The 17,811-nt window shown below is 41.8% G+C and overlaps 1 protein-coding gene across 8 annotated transcripts in view; it reads right to left on the bottom strand.

Moving 5' to 3' along the window:
• Positions 1–3,871: 3,871 nt before the first annotated feature.
• The window catches only part of LOC149975354 (islet cell autoantigen 1-like protein), a 61,998-nt gene continuing 48,058 nt past the window's right edge, over positions 3,872–17,811 (bottom strand). For 6 of the 8 annotated variants that reach the window (XM_090206970.1, XM_090206975.1, XM_090206972.1 and 3 more), the window contains 3 exons: positions 11,811–12,119; positions 6,860–6,958; positions 3,872–6,698 (listed from right to left, as the gene is read on the bottom strand). In XM_090206970.1, coding sequence (XP_090063096.1) covers positions 6,583–6,698; positions 6,860–6,958; positions 11,811–12,119 — 524 coding nt within the window. In that variant the 3' untranslated portion in view covers positions 3,872–6,582. The remainder of the gene's footprint in view (positions 6,699–6,859; positions 6,959–11,810; positions 12,120–17,811) is intronic. The other 2 variants (XM_090206973.1, XM_090206974.1) reach the window with 1 other exon arrangement.

The following is a 17,811-nucleotide window of genomic DNA, read 5'->3' as shown; positions in this document are numbered from 1 at the left end:
CCATGGTGATCCAGGTTGTGTGGTTTCCGTGGTGATCTGGGCTCAGAGATATTGTAGCAAAACTAAGATGGGCGGGATGAAAGAAAAACAATAATGTGCCTGAAGACCTGTCTCGTGGTGCCTGTCCAGTGTTCTGCTTCGTCTGCCTCCCCTCTCTCTCATTCCCTCCCTCCTTTCCTCTCTCCCTTCCTTCCTCACTCCCTCCCTCCCCTTTCCTCACTCCCTCCCTCCCCTTTCCTCCCTCCCAGTTCCTCCCTCCCTTCCTCCATCCATCCATCCCTCCCTACCCTTTCCTCCCTCTCTTCCTACCCTTTCCTCCTTCCTCCCGCTTTTTTTTCCTCCTTTTCTCCCTCCTTCCCTCTCTTCCTCCATCCCTCTTTCCTTCCTCCCTCTATCCCTCCCCTTTCCTCCCACGGATGGTTGTTGGCCTTCCTGTGACATTGGGTGCTGTAGGTGTCCTGGAGGGCAGGTAGTTTGCCCCCGGTGATGCGTTTGGCAGACCGCACCACCCTCTGGAGAGCCCTGCGGTTGTGGGTGGTGCAGTTGCCGTACCAGGCAGTGATACAGCCCGACAGGATGCTCTCAATTGTGCATCTGTAAAAGTATGTGAGGGTTTTAGGTGCCAATTCAAATTTCTTCAGCCTCCTGCGGTTGAAGAGGCGCTGTTACTTTACTGTGCCTGCCATGGGGAAGTGTCTGAAATGTATTGGATCTGGAGATAATGAGGCACTGTGTTTGTATTTTAGGCAACAATGAGAACTGGATTAAAATAGTAATAATATAACATTATTACTAGGTTGGTTAGTGGTCATTTAAGGATGGTTAGGGGTCATTGAAGGTTGGTTAAGGGGTAATTTAAGGTTGGTTGGGGGTTTGGGGGCCATTTAAGGTTGGTTAGGGGGTAATTTAAGGTTGGTTAGGGGTCATTTAAGGTTGGTTACGGGTCAATTTAAGGTTGATTGGGGGGTTAGGGGGTCATTTAAGGTGGGTTAGGGGGCTAGGGGTAATTTAAGGTGGGTTAGGGGGTCATTTAAGGTTGGTTAGAGAGTTAGGGGTCATTTAAGGTTGGTTAGGGGGTTAGGGGTCATTTAAGGTTGGTTAGGGGGTTAGCGTAACTTACTTAGGGTTTGGTTAATCAGCTAGAATTAGGGCTCTATTCAATCTGGATGGCTGAAGCGTTACAGACCGTGTGATAGAAATGTGAAGGTAATTTCCCATTGAGCCGACATATGCAGCGTTTACCGTGAATGCAGTCTCCGCTAACACGGGAACACTGCCTTTACATTTCTATCAGGTGGTAAAGTTGAACTTCAGCCATACAGATTGAATAGAGCCCTTAGGGTGGGGAGGCGTTTTTGGTGGTTATTACCAGAGCTCAGAATTGATCCCGGTCAGGGCTCTGAGCGTTCTACATAACTGTACAGACTTCTAAACTACCAGTACTGTCCACTCAACAGAGAAATTAAGAGCTCTTCTGTCAAAGTAGATTTTAATATTGGAGATGATATTTGATCATGTTTTACAACCTGTAGCAGTAGAGATGGGGTTTCCTGTTATAGGTCAACTTTGGACACGAGAAACAGTCCAACTCCGCATCTTTCCCAGTTTTCAAACATAAACGGGGTGTGGCCTTTGGTGGTACATCAGTGTCATTCTAGTCAGGTGTGCACATGACCAACGTACAGTTGAATCGGAAGTTTACATACACCTTAGCCAAATACATTTAAACTCAGTTTTTCACAATTCCTGACATTTAATCCTACTACAAATTCCCTGTTTTAGGTCAGTTAAGATCACCACTTTATTTTAAGAATGTGAAATGTCAGAATAATAGTAGAGAGAATTATTTATTTCAGCTTTTATTTCTTTCATCACATTCAGTCGGTCAGATATTTACATACACTCAATTAGTATTTGGTAGCATTGCCTTTAAATGGTTTAACTTTGGCAAAAATTTTGGGTAGCCTTCCACAAGTGAATTTTGGCCCATTCTTCCTGACAGGGATGGTGTAACGGAGTCCGGTTTGTAGGCCTCCTTGCTCACACACACTTTTTCAGTTATGCCCACAAAGTTTCTATAGGATTGAAGTCAGGGCCACTCCAAGTGTGATGGCCACTCCAATACCTTGACTTTGTTGTCCTTAAGCCATTTTGCCACAACTTTGGAAGTATGCTTGGGGTCATTGTCCATTTGGAAGACCCATTTGCGACCAAGCTTTAACTTCCTGACTGATGTCTTGAGTTCTTGCTTCAATATATCTACATAACTTTAATTCCTCATTATGCCATCTATTTTGTGAAGTGCACCAGTCCCTCCTGCAGCAAAGCACCCCCACAGCATGATGCTGCCACCCCTGTGCTTCACGGTTGGGATGGTGTTCTTCGGCTTGCAAGTACCCCCTTGTGCAGTTTCAAACCGTAGTCGGGCTTTTTTATGGCAGTTTTGGAGCAGTGGCTTCTTCATTGCTGAGCGGCCTTTCAGGTTATGTCGATATAGGACTCGTTTTACTGTGGATATAGATACTTTTGTAACTGTTTCCTCCAGCATCTTCACAAGGTCCTTTGCTGTTGTTCTGGGATTGATTTGCACTTTTCGCACCAAAGTACGCTCATCTCTAGGAGACAGAACGTGTCTCCTTCCTGAGCGGTATGACGGCTGCGTGGTCTCATGGTGTTTATAGTTGCGTACTATTGTTTGTACAGATGAACGTGGTACCTTCAGGCATTTGGAAATTGCTCCCAAGGATGAACCAGACTTGTGGAGGTCTACAATTATTTTTCTGAGGTCTTGGCTGATTTATTTTGATTTACCCATGATGTCAAGCAAAGAGGCACTGAGTTTGAAGGTAGGCCTTGAAATACATCCACAGGTACACTTCAAATTGACTCAAATTATGTCAATTAGCCTATCAGAAGCTTCTAAATCCATGACATCATTTTCTGGAGTTTCCAAGCTTTTAAAGGCACAGTCAACTTAGTGTATGTAAACTTCCGACCCACTGGAATTGTGATACAGTGAATTATAAGTGAAAGAATCTGTCTGTAAACAATTGTTGGAAAAATGACTTCTGTCATGCACAAAGTAGATGTCCTAACTGACTTGCCAAAACTATAGTTTGTTAACAAGACATTTGTGGAGTGGTTGAAAAATGAGTTTTAATGATTCCAACCTAAGTGTATGTAAACTTCGACTTCAACTGTAGCTAGTTCATTAGCTAAGCTAGCCACTGTAGCCAGTTTGTTAGCTAAGCTAGCCACTGTATCTAGCCTGTAACTCCTCCAGTATGTGTTGACATCATTTCACAGGATTTGTTTTTGGAGATCGGAAAGAAATGGCACTTCTGTAGCCAAATATCTTATTTTGTCATTTTGTTAAAAGCAATAAATGACCTGGTATGATGGTGCATTGATCAGTTATACCGTTTAAAGACATTATTTTTGCGCTTTTGCCCAATATCGACCTTCAAATGTATTCGCAGAGATGTCCACCAGGGTAGACTGGAAAGGATGGGAGGTGAGTTGATAATGAAATACTAAACTTGATGACAGGGTAGACTGGAAAGGATGGGAGGTGAGTTGGTAATGAAATACTAAACTTGATGACAGGGTAGACTGGAAAGGATGGGAGGTGAGTTGGTAATGAAATACTCAACTTGATGACAGGGTAGACTGGAAAGGATGGGAGGTGAGTTGGTAATGAAATACTCAACTTGATGACAGGGTAGACTGGAAAGGATGGGAGGTGAGTTGGTAATGAAATACTAAACTTGATGACAGGGTAGACTGGAAAGGATGGGAGGTGAGTTGGTAATGAAATACTAAACTTGATGACAAATAAATACTTTTAATGAAACGCACAAATGGAAAAACATCTGAAATAACAGTTTAATAAAGTTCCTTCAACATGTCTGTTGGTAACCGTTTCATCCTGTGACATGCCGTTGCATTCATCCTATGACGTTACACATCCTTTAAGTGAAATAAAAGGCATAGTTGAATAAAATAAAGCATTTGTGATTGATATACATTCTTGTCTGTATGTACAGCGCATTTGGAAAGTATTCAGACCCCTTGACTTTTTCCACATTTTGTTACGTTACAGCCTTATTCTAAAATTTTTATTCATTTTTTCCTTATCAATCTACAAAATACCCCGTAATGACAAAGCGGAAACAGATTTTCTAAATGTTCTCACATTAATAAAAAATAAGAAACAGAAATACCTTATTTATATAAGTATTCAGACCGTTTGCTATGAGACTCGCCCCGGCCAAACTGAGTAATTGGAGAAGGAGGGTCTTGGTCAGGGTGGTGACCAAGAACCCGATGGTCAAGCTGACAGAGCCCGAGTTCCTCTGTGGAGATGGGAGAACCTTCCAGAATGACAACCATCTCTGCAGCACTCCACCAATCAGGCCTTTATGGTAAAGTGTCCAAACGGAAGCCACTCCTCAGTAAAAGGCACATGACAGTCCGCTTGGAGTTTGCCAAAAGGCCCCTAAAGGACCCTCAGACCATGAGAAACAAGATTGTCTGGTCTGATGAAACCAAGATTGAACTCTTTGGCCAGAATGCCAAGCGTCACGTCTAGAGGAAACCCGGCCCTGCTCATCACCTGGCCAATACCATCCCTACAGTGAAGGATGGTGGTGGCAGCATCATGCTGTGGGGATGTTTTTCAGTGGCAGAGACTGGGAGACTAGTCAGGATCGAGAGAAAGATGAACGGAGCAACGTACAATGAAATCCTTGATGAAAACCTGTTCCAGAGCGCTTAGGACCTCAGACTGGGGCGAAGTTTCACCTTCCAACAGGACAACAACCCTAAAAACGCAGCCAAGACAACGCAGGAGTTGTCCAGCAAGAGCCCGGACTTGAACCTGATCGAACATCTCTGGAGAGGCCTGAAAATAGCTGTGCAGCAATGCTCCCCATCCAACCTGACAGAGATTGAAAGGATCTGCAGAGAAGAATGGGAGAAACTCCCCAAATACAGGTGTACCAAGCTTGTAGCATCATACCCAAGACAACTCAAGGCTGTAATCACTACCAAAGGTGCTTCTTCAAATTACTGACTGAATACTTATGAAAATGTGATATTTCCTGGGGGTTTTTGTAATACATTTGCAAACATTTCTAAAAAGCTATTTTGCTTTGTCATTATAATGGTATTGTGTGTAGATTAATGAGGGGGGAAAAACGATGTAATCCATTTTATAATAAGGCTGTAACTTAACAAAATGTGGATTAAAGTGAAGGCTGAATACTTTCTGAATGCCCTGTAAAGTAATAAAAACTGCATCGTGAGACTTACGACTGCACAATATTCCCATTCTTCTCATGAAAAGCTCAGAGCTATCTGCTTCTGCTTTCGCTCATGGGGATTCAGAAGATAAACAATCATCAAATGTATTCCAGAGAAAAGCTTCTAGAGTTCCTGTATCACGAAAACAGAATCAGTGATATGAGCTTCAGTGAGGTAGAACAAGCTGTTTCCTAGGTGATCTATGTGATTACAGTACAGTATAAATCCTACCTGCTAAAAGGGCTGTATGGTAGTATTAGCAAGGGGAGATGTATCAAATCCAGTTCTTGTAGTGGAGACAAGAACCAGATGCTGCAGTTTACATGATTAGACCATCTTAGACATCTCAGTTAACTCACAGCTGCACGATTTAGTTCTGGGTCCATGTGTCCATGTTCTGGGTCTATGTGTCCATGTTCTGGTTCTCTGGGTCCATGTTCTGGGTCTCTGGGTCCATGTTCTGGGTCTCTGGGTCCATGTTCTGGGTCTCTGGGTCCATGTTCTGGGTCTATGTGTCCATGTTCTGGGTCTCTGGGTCCATGTTCTGGGTCTCTGGGTCCATGTTCTGGGTCTCTGTGTCTCTGGGTCCATGTGTTTAATAAATTGGGTGTTCCGGGTTTGCCTCCCCCCTGCTGATTTTACCACACTGCCTTCGTCCAAATAATCAGTGATGGGGGGGGCAGTGATGACCTAAAGCCAATGTTAACCCACTGTATAAGCTGTCCCTTGCTTGGCATAGATCCACATCACTCCAGTGTGGATACTTCGACTTCCTTTAGAACCAAAAACTGATCAGATTACGGGGAGTCTTTAGTTAAGCAATGAGTCCAGAGGGGCTGTGATACATGGCCAATATACCCCGCATAAGGGCTGTTGGAACGACGCGAAGCAGAGGTCCAGGATACAGCCCTTAGCAGTGCTATACTGGCCATATACCACCAACCCAGTATTGCTATTCTAAACTGCTCACCAACATAAACGGAACAGGAAACTAGGAGTTGTGGTATATTGTCTGATATACACAACACTGGAATGCTGTTTCAGCCAATCAGAATTCAGGACCCAAACTACCCGCTTTATAATTAGTACTATAGACCATGTCACTGGTAGAGCCCGGTCCGGTGATAGGTTCTATATTATATCTCTACGGTTAAGCCCACCCCACTTACAGTACATATCTTGTATAGAAGATGAATCTCAGTCAAATCCTCCTCAATCATCAATATAGAATATTACAGACATTACAAAGTATACAGTAACTACACACACACACCCCCCTCAGGCATTGAGGATCTCATCATCAGAGCGTCCTATGGTGTCAGGGTTAGAGAGGGGGTCCAGATCAGCAAACAGGTTGAACCATGCAGACATGTCCCGCGATGCAGCTTTAGGAACTAGACAAACACACACACACACACACACACACACACACACACACACACACACACACACACACAGGTACTGAATTGGTACTGTAAGGCACATTTGAAAGCTAAAACTAAACCCAACACTGCTGAGCCAACGACATCAAGCCTCACAAACCACACCCTCTCACCATTGGCTGTTGACTTTGGGCCACCCTTAGCTGACTGGACCTGGCCAGACACTGGGGACTGTAGGGGCGGAGCCTGGAACATGGGAGGCGTCGCCCAGCCTGAGAGAAAGAAGGACAGAGGAGGATAGAAAGGAGGGAGAGGAAACAAGGGAATGTGATGTCATCATTCTTCCAGGAAAGAAGAGAAGAAAGAACACAACAAGCTGATAAGAATGTACTAGAATCAGTTTCTAGATGCTACAAGAACTGGAGACAAAACTATCAGTTTCTAGATGATACTAGAACTGGATACAAACTATCAGTTTCTAGAACTGGAGACAAACTATCAGTTTCTAGAACTGGAGACAAACTATCAGTTTCTAGATGATACTAGAACTGGAGACAAACTATCAGTTTCTAAATGCTACTAGAACTGGAGACAAACTATCAGTTTCTAGAACTGGATACAAACTATCAGTTTCTAGAACTGGATACAAACTATCAGTTTCTAGATGATACTAGAACTGGATACAAACTATCAGTTTCTAGATGATACTAGAACTGGAAACAAACTATCAGTTTCTAGAACTGGAGACAAACTATCAGTTTCTAGATGAAACTAGAACTGGATACAAACTATCAGTTTCCAGAACTGGAGACAAAACTATCATTTTCTAGATGCTACTAGAACTGGAGACAAACTATCAGTTTCTAGAACTGGAGACAAACTATCCGTTTCTAGAACTGGAGACAAACTATCAGTTTCTAGAACTGGAGACAAAACTATCAATTTCTAGAACTGGAGACAAAACTATCAGTTTCTAGATGAAACTAGAACTGGATACAAACTATCAGTTTCTAGAACTGGAGACAAACTATCAGTTTCTAGATGAAACTAGAACTGGATACAAATTATCAGTTTCTAGAACTGGAGACAAAACTATCAGTTTCTAGATGAAACTAGAACTGGATACAAACTATCAGTTTCTAGATGTTACTAGAACTGGAGACAAAACTATCATTTTCTAGACGCTACTAGAACTGGAGACTAACTATCAGTTTCTAGAACTGGAGACAAACTATCAGTTTCTAGAACTGGAGACAAACTATCAGTTTCTAGAACTGGAGACAAACTATCAGTTTCTAGAACTGGAGACAAACTATCAATTTCTAGAACTGGAGACAAACTATCAATTTCTAGAACTGGAGACAAACTATCAATTTCTAGAACTGGATACAAACTATCAGTTTCTAGAACTGGATACAAACTATCAGTTTCTAGATGAAACTAGAACTGGAGACAAACTATCAGTTTCTAGAACTGAGGTCAAAACTATCAGTTTCTAGATGAAACTAGAACTGGATACAAACTATCCGTTTCTAGAACTGGAGACAAACTATCCATTTCTAGATGATACTAGAACTGGATACAAACTATCAGTTTTTAGAACTGAATACAAACTATCAGTTTCTAGATGATACTAGAACTGGATACAAACTATCAGTTCTAGAACTTGATACAAACTATCCGTTTCTAGATGATACTAGAACTGGATACAAACTATCAGTTTCTAGAACTGGAGACAAACTATCAATTTATAGAACTGGAGACAAACTATCAGTTTCTAGATGAAACTAGAACTGGATACAAACTATCCGTTTCTAGAACTGGAGACAAAACTATCTGTTTCTAGATGATACTAGAACTGGATACAAACTATCAGTTTCTAGAACTGAATACAAACTATCAGTTTCTAGATGAAACTAGAACTGGATACAAACTATCCGTTTCTAGAACTGGAGACAAACTATCTGTTTCTAGAGCTGGATACAAACTATCCGTTTCTAGAGCTGGATACAAACTATCAGTTTCTAGAGCTGGATACAAACTATCAGTTTCTAGATGCTACTAGAACTGGAGACAAACTATCAGTTTCTAGATGAAACTAGAACTGGATACAAACTATCAGTTTCTAGAACTGGAGACAAACTATCAGTTTCTAGATGCTACTAGAACTGGAGACAAACTATCAGTTTCTAGATGAAACTAGAACTGGATACAAACTATCAGTTTCTAGAACTGGAGACAAACTATCAGTTTCTAGAACTGGAGACAAACTATCAGTTTCTAGATGCTACTAGAACTGGAGACAAACTATCATTTTCTAAATGCTACTAGAACTGGAGACAAACGATCAGTTTCTAGAGCTGGATACAAACTATCAATTTCTAGATGCTACTAGAACTGGAGACAAACTATCAGTTTCTAGATGAAACTAGAACTGGATAAACTATCAGTTTCTAGAACTGGAGACAAACTATCAGTTTCTAGATGCTACTAGAACTGGAGACAAACTATCAGTTTCTAGATGAAACTAGAACTGGATACAAACTATCAGTTTCTAGAACTGGAGACAAACTATCAGTTTCTAGAACTGGAGACAAACTATCAGTTTCTAGATGCTACTAGAACTGGAGACAAACTATCATTTTCTAAATGCTACTAGAACTGGAGACAAACTATCAGTTTCTAGAACTGGAGACAAACTATCAGTTTCTAGAACTGGAGACAAAACTATCAGTTTCTAGAACTGGAGACAAACTATCAGTTTCTAGATGAAACTAGAACTGGATACAAACTATCAGTTTCTAGATGAAACTAGAACTGGAGACAAACTATCAGTTTCTAGAACAGGAGTCAAAACTATCAGTTTATAGAGGAAACTAGAACTGGATACAAACTATCCATTTCTAGAACTGGAGACAAACTATCAATTTCTAGATGATACTAGAACTGGATACAAACTATCAGTTTCTAGAACTGGACACAAACTATCAATTTCTAGAACTGGATACAAACTATCAGTTTCTAGATGAAACTAGAACTGGATACAAACTATCCGTTTCTAGAACTGGAGACAAAACTATCCGTTTCTAGATGATACTAGAACTGGATACAAACTATCCGTTTCTAGAACTGGAGACAAACTATCCGTTTCTAGAGCTGGATACAAACGATCCGTTTCTAGAGCTGGATACAAACTATCAGTTTCTAGAGCTGGATACAAACTATCAATTTCTAGATGCTACTAGAACTGGAGACAAACTATCAGTTTCTAGATGAAACTAGAACTGGATACAAACTATCAGTTTCTAGAACTGGAGACAAACTATCAGTTTCTAGATGCTACTAGAACTGGAGACAAACTATCAGTTTCTAGATGAAACTAGAACTGGATACAAACTATCAGTTTCTAGAACTGGAGACAAACTATCAGTTTCTAGAACTGGAGATAAACTATCAGTTTCTAGATGCTACTAGAACTGGAGACAAACTATCATTTTCTAAATGCTACTAGAACTGGAGACAAACTATCAGTTTCTAGAACTGGAGACAAACTATCAGTTTCTAGAACTGGAGACAAAACTATCAGTTTCTAGAACTGGAGACAAACTATCAGTTTCTAGATGCTACTAGAACTGGAGACAAACTATCATTTTCTAAATGCTACTAGAACTGGAGACAAACTATCAGTTTCTAGAACTGGAGACAAACTATCAGTTTCTAGAACTGGAGACAAAACTATCAGTTTCTAGAACTGGAGACAAACTATCAGTTTCTAGATGAAACTAGAACTGGATACAAACTATCAGTTTCTAGATGAAACTAGAACTGGAGACAAACTATCAGTTTCTAGAACAGGAGTCAAAACTATCAGTTTATAGAGGAAACTAGAACTGGATACAAACTATCCATTTCTAGAACTGGAGACAAACTATCAATTTCTAGATGATACTAGAACTGGATACAAACTATCAGTTTCTAGAACTGGACACAAACTATCAATTTCTAGAACTGGATACAAACTATCAGTTTCTAGATGAAACTAGAACTGGATACAAACTATCCGTTTCTAGAACTGGAGACAAAACTATCCGTTTCTAGATGATACTAGAACTGGATACAAACTATCAGTTTCTAGAACTGAATACAAACTATCCGTTTCTAGATGAAACTAGAACTGGATACAAACTATCCGTTTCTAGAACTGGAGACAAACTATCCGTTTCTAGAGCTGGATACAAACGATCCGTTTCTAGAGCTGGATACAAACTATCAGTTTCTAGAGCTGGATACAAACTATCAATTTCTAGATGCTACTAGAACTGGAGACAAACTATCAGTTTCTAGATGAAACTAGAACTGGATACAAACTATCAGTTTCTAGAACTGGAGACAAACTATCAGTTTCTAGATGAAACTAGAACTGGATACAAACTATCAGTTTCTAGAACTGGAGACAAACTATCAGTTTCTAGAACTGGAGACAAACTATCAGTTTCTAGATGCTACTAGAACTGGAGACAAACTATCAGTTTCTAGATGAAACTAGAACTGGATACAAACTATCAGTTTCTAGAACTGGAGACAAACTATCAGTTTCTAAATGCTACTAGAACTGGAGACAAACTATCAGTTTCTAGAACTGGTAGAACTGGAGACAAACTATCAGTTTCTAGAACTGGAGACAAAACTATCAGTTTCTAGAACTGGAGACAAACTATCAGTTTCTAGATGAAACTAGAACTGGATACAAACTATCAGTTTCTAGAACTGGAGACAAACTATCAGTTTCTAGAACTGGAGACAAACTATCAATTTCTAGATGCTACTAGGTCATCTAGCCACTAGAGGTCAGACATCCAGTAAGGTGATTCAGCCACTCGAGGTCAGACATGCAGTAAGGTGATTCAGGCACTAGAGGTCAGACATGCAGTAGGGTCATCTAGCCACTAGAGGTCAGACATGCAGTAAGATCATCTAGCCACTAGAGGTCAGACATGCAGTAAGGTCAAATAGCCACTAGAGGTCAGAAATGCAGTAAGGTCATCTAGCCACTAGAGGTCAGACATGCAGTAAGATCATCTAGCCACTAGAGGTCAGACCAGGAGATGGTGCTGACTGACTGACCTGTAGAACTCAGACTGTGGTCCAGCAGCTGGGAGGGCAGGAAGCCGGTGGGACTGGGGGACTGAGAGGGGGGGCAGGCCACTCCAGTAGGTGGAGGAGGGACTAGGGTGGGGGTGGGGGGGACAGGGTCAGAGAACTCCAAGCAGCCAAAGGTGCCTTGCCACTCTCGACTGAACTCGTCTGCGTCCATTGGTCCAGGGCTCAGGAGGTCCTTCAGAAAGGCCATGTCCCCAGTCTCTCTGTCCTCCTCCTCCTTGTCCCCCACCCTGGGACCCTGCTGTAGTAGAGAGCTTCCAGAGAGGTCCCCACCTAGAACACACAGCACAGAGAGACAGACAAAGCGTTAGAAACTGCATGTAGCCAGGTCATCAGGAACTATTAACTGTTACTGACTCATGTCAATTGAAAAACAGGCTGGTCTGAAACACCATTCACACAGAGGACAAAGTCAGCTCAGGACCTGAGAGACACCTGAGAGAGAACCCTGAGAGAGAGAGAGAAAGTGAGAGAGAGGGGAAATCAGTTGAAATCAAATGAGTCAGAAGACAACTGGAAGAATGAGATCAGAAAAACACCACACATGCAACTGAAAGAGAGAGGAGTCATCCAGGGGGAGGACAGGAGAAGAGGTAAGAGACATCCATTGGGAGGACAGGACAGGAGAGTTAAGAGCAGCTCAGACCCCCAGTAACACAGGTTTGATGGGAGAACGGGGAGGGCAGGACAGGACAGGTAAGAGACACGAGACGTGTGTGGCAGGGTCTACAGGAAATCACGGACCACAAAAAGATAACCAGCCACGTCACGGACAACGATGTCATGCTTCCAGACAAACTAACCACCTTCTTTGCCCGCTTTGAGGATAATACAATACCACCGTCGTGGCCCGCTAACAAGGACTGCGCCCTGCCCCCCTCCTTCTCCGTGGCCAACGTGAGTAAAACATTTAAACGTGTTAACCCTCGCAGGGCTGCTGGCCCAGAGTGTAACCCTAGCCGCGTCCTCGGAGCATGCGCAGACCAGCTGGCTGGTGTGTTTACAGACATATTCAATCGCTCCCTATCCCAGTCTGGTGTCCCCACATGCTTCAAGATGGCCACCAATGTTCCTGAACCCAAGAAGGTAAAGGTAATTGAACTGAATGACTACCGCCCCCTACCACTCAACATGTCATCATGAAGTGCTTTGAGAGACTAGTCAAGGATCATATCACCTCTACCTTACCTGTCACCCTAGACCCACTTCAGTTTGAATAACGCCCCAACAGGTCCACAGACGATGTAATCACCATCGCACTGCTCTGTCCCATCTGGACAAGAGGAATACCTACAGTTGAAGTCGGAAGTTTACATACACTTTAGCCAAATACACAATTCCTGACATTTAATCCGAGACATAAATTCCCTGTCTTATGTCAGTTAGGATCACCACTTTATTTTAATAATGTGAAATGTCAGAATAAGAGTAGAGAGAGTGATTTATTTCTGCTTTTATTTCTTTCATCACATTCCCAGTGGGTCAGAAGTTTACATACACTCAATTAGTATTTGGTAGCATTGCCTTTCAATTGTTTAACTTGGGTCAAACATTTTGGGTAGCCTTCCACATGCTTCCCACAATAAGTTGGGTGAATTTTGGCTCATTCCTCCTGACAGAGCTGGTGTAACTGAGTCAGGTTGGTAGGCCTCCTTGCTCGCACACACTTTTTCAGTTCTGCCCACAAAGTTTCTATAGGATTGAAGTCAGGGCTGTGTGATGGCCACTCCAATACCTTGACTTTGTTGTCCTTAAGCCATTTTGCCACAACTTTGGAAGTATGCTTGAGGTCATTGTCCATTTGGAAGACCCATTTGCAACCAAGCTTTAACTTCCTGACTGATGTTTTGAGATGTTGCTTCAATATTTCCACAGACTTTTCATTCCTCATTATGCCATCTATTTTGTGAATTGCACCAGTCCCTGCTGCAGCAAAGCACTCCCACAACATGATGCTGCCACCCCCATGCTTCACGATTGGGATAGTGTTCTTCGGCTTGCAAGCTCTATTTTTGTTTCATCAGACCAGAGGACATTTCTCCAAAAAGTACAATCTTTGTCCCCATGTGCAGTTGCAAACTGTAGTCGGGATTTTTTGTGGTGGTTTTGCTGAGCGGCCTTTCAGGTTATGTCGATATAGGACTTGTTTTACTGTGGATATACAGTGCCTTGCAAAAGTATTCGGCCCCCTTGAACTTTGCGACCTTTTGCCACATTTCAGGCTTCAAACATAAAGATATAAAACTGTATTTTTTTGTGAAGAATCAACAAAAAGTGGGACACAATCATGAAGTGGAACGACATTTATTGGATATTTCAAACTTTTTTAACAAATCAAAAACTGAAAAATTGGGCGTGCAAAATTATTCAGCCCCTTTACTTTCAGTGCAGCAAACTCTCTCCATAAGTTCAGTGAGGATCTCTGAATGATCCAATGTTGACCTAAATGACTAATGATGATGAATACAATCCACCTGTGTGTAATCAAGTCTCCGTATAAATGTACCTGCACTGTGATAGTCTCAGAGGTCCGTTAAAAGCGCAGAGAGCATCATGAAGAACAAGGAACACACCAGGCAGGTCCGAGATACTGTTGTTTAAAGCCGGATTTGGATACAAAAATATTTTCCAAGCTTTAAACATCCCAAGGAGCACAGTGCAAGCGATAATATTGAAATGGAAGGAGTATCAGACCACTGCAAATCTACCAAGACCTGGCCGTCCCTCTAAACTTTCAGCTCATAAAAGGAGAAGACTGATCAGAGATGCAGCCAAGAGGCCCATGATCACTCTGGATGAACTGCAGAGATCTACAGCTGAGGTGGGAGACTCTGTCCATAGGACAACAATCAGTCGTATATTGCACAAATCTCACCTTTATGGAAGAGTGGCAAGAAGAAAGCCATTTCTTAAAGATATCCATAAAAAATGTTGTTTAAAGTTTGCCACAAGCCACCTTGGAGACACACCAAACATGTGGAAGAAGGTGCTCTGGTCAGATGAAACCAAAATGGAACTTTTTGGCAACAATGCAAAACGTTATGTTTGGCGTAAAAGCAACACAGCTCATCACCCTGAACACACCATCCCCACTGTCAAACATGGTGGTGGCAGCATCATGGTTTGGGCCTGCTTTTCTTCAGCAGGGACAGGGAAGATGGTTAAAATTGATGGGAAGATGGATGGAGCCAAATACAGGACCATTCTGGAAGAAAACCTGATGGAGTCTGCAGAAGACCTGAGACTGGGACGGAGATTTGTCTTCCAACAAGACAATGATCCAAAACATAAAGCAAAATCTACAATGGAATGGTTCAAAAATAAACATATCCAGGTGTTAGAATGGCCAAGTCAAAGTCCAGACCTGAATCCAATCGAGAATCTGTGGAAAGAACTGAAAACTGCTGTTCACAAATGCTCTCCATCCAACCTCACTGAGCTCGAGCTGTTTTGCAAGGAGGAATGGGAAAAAATATCAGTCTCTCGATGTGCAAAACTGATAGAGACATACCCCAAGCGACTTACAGCTGTAATCGCAGCAAAAGGTGGCGCTACAAAGTATTAACTTAAGGGGGCTGAATAATTTTGCACGCCCAATTTTTCAGTTTTTGATTTGTTAAAAAAGTTTGAAATATCCAATAAATGTCATTCCACTTCATGATTGTGTCCCACTTGTTGTTGATTCTTCACAAAAAAATACAGTTTTATATCTTTATGTTTGAAGCCTGAAATGTGGCAAAAGGTTGCAAAGTTCAAGGGGGCCGAATACTTTCGCAAGGCACTGTAGATACTTTCGTACCTGTTTCCTCCAGCATCTTCGCAAGGTCCTTTGCTGTTGTTCTGGGATTTATTTGCACTTTTCACACCAAAGTACGTTCCTCTCTAGGAGACAGAATGCGTCTCCTTCCTGAGCAGTATGACGGCTGCGTGGTCCCATGGTGTTTATACTTGAGTACTATTGTTTGTATAGATGAATGTGGTACCTTCAGGCATTTGGAAATTGCTCCCAAGGATGAACCAGACTTGTGGAGGTCTACAATTTTGTTTTCTGAGGTCTTGGCTGATTTCTTTTGATTTTCCCATGATGTCAAGCAAAGAGGCACTGAGTTTGAAGGTAGGCCTTGAAATACAGTGCCTTGCGAAAGTATTCGGCCCCCTTGAACTTTGCGACCTTTTGCCACATTTCAGGCTTCAAACATGAAGATATAAAACTGTATTTTCTTGTGAAGAATGAACAACAAGTGGGACACAATCATGAAGTGGAACGACATTTATTGGATATTTCAAACTTTTTTAACAAATCAAAAACTGAAAAATTGGGCGTGCAAAATTATTCAGCCCCTTTACTTTCAGTGCAGCAAACTCTCTCCATAAGTTCAGTGAGGATCTCTGAATGATCCAATGTTGACCTAAATGACTAATGATGATAAATACAATCCACCTGTGTGTAATCAAGTCTCCGTATAAATGCACCTGCACTGTGATAGTCTCAGAGGTCTGTTAAAAGCGCAGAGAGCATCATGAAGAACAAGGAACACACCAGGCTGGTCCGAGATACTGTTGTGAAGAAGTTTAAAGCCGGATTTGGATACAAAAAGATTTCCCAAGCTTTAAACATCCCAAGGAGCACTGTGCAAGCGATAATATTGAAATGGAAGGAGTATCAGACCACTGCAAATCTACCAAGACCTGGCCGTCCCTCTAAACTTTCAGCTCATACAAGGAGAAGACTGATCAGAGATGCAGCCAAGAGGCCCATGATCACTCTGGATGAACTGCAGAGATCTACAGCTGAGGTGGGAGACTCTGTCCATAGGACAACAATCAGTCGTATATTGCACAAATCTGGCCTTTATGGAAGAGTGGCAAGAAGAAAGCCATTTCTTAAAGATATCCATAAAAAGTGTCGTTTAAAGTTTGCCACAAGCCACCTGGGAGACACACCAAACATGTGGAAGGAGGTGCTCTGGTCAGATGAAACCAAAATTGAACTTTTTGGCAACAATGCAAAACGTTATGTTTGGCGTAAAAGCAACACAGCTGAACACACCATCCCCACTGTCAAACATGGTGGTGGCAGCATCATGGTTTAGGCCTGCTTTTCTTCAGCAGGGACAGGGAAGATGGTTAAAATTGATGGGAAGATGGATGGAGCCAAATACAGGACCATTCTGGAAGAAAACCTGATGGAGTCTGCAAAAGACCTGAGACTGGGACGGAGATTTGTCTTCCAACAAGACAATGATCCAAAACATAAAGCAAAATCTACAATGGAATGGTTCAAAAATAAACATATCCAGGTGTTAGAATGGCCAAGTCAAAGTCCAGACCTGAATCCAATCGAGAATCTGTGGAAAGAACTGAAAACTGCTGTTCACAAATGCTCTCCATCCAACCTCACTGAGCTCGAGCTGTTTTGCAAGGAGGAATGGGAAAAAATTTCAATCTCTCGATGTGCAAAACTCATAGAGACATACCCCAAGCGACTTACAGCTGTAATCGCAGCAAAAGGTGGCGCTACAAAATATTAACTTAAGGGGGCTGAATAATTTTGCACGCCCAATTTTTCAGTTTTTGATTTGTTTAAAAAAGTTTGAAATATCCAATAAATGTCGTTCCACTTCATGATTGTGTCCCACTTGTTGTTGATTCTTCACAAGAAAATACAGTTTTATATCTTTATGTTTGAAGCCTGAAATGTGGCAAAAGGTCGCAAAGTTCAAGGGGGCCGAATACTTTCGCAAGGCACTGTACATCCACAGGTACACCTACAATTGACTCAAATGATGTCAATTAGCTTATCAGAAGCTTCTAAATCCATGACATCATTTTCTGGAATTTTCCAAGCTGTTTAAAGGCACAGTCAACTTAGTGCATGTCAATTTCTGACCCACTGGGATTGTGATACAGTGAATTATAAGTGAAATAATCTGTCTATAAATATTGCTGGAAAAATTACTTGTGT

The sequence above is a fragment of the Oncorhynchus mykiss genome, chromosome 18 (assembly GCF_057628025.1).
Source record: "Oncorhynchus mykiss isolate SJ-2025 chromosome 18, ASM5762802v1, whole genome shotgun sequence".
Lineage (NCBI taxonomy): Eukaryota > Metazoa > Chordata > Actinopteri > Salmoniformes > Salmonidae > Oncorhynchus > Oncorhynchus mykiss.
This window is presented reverse-complemented; position numbering and strand designations above follow the sequence as displayed.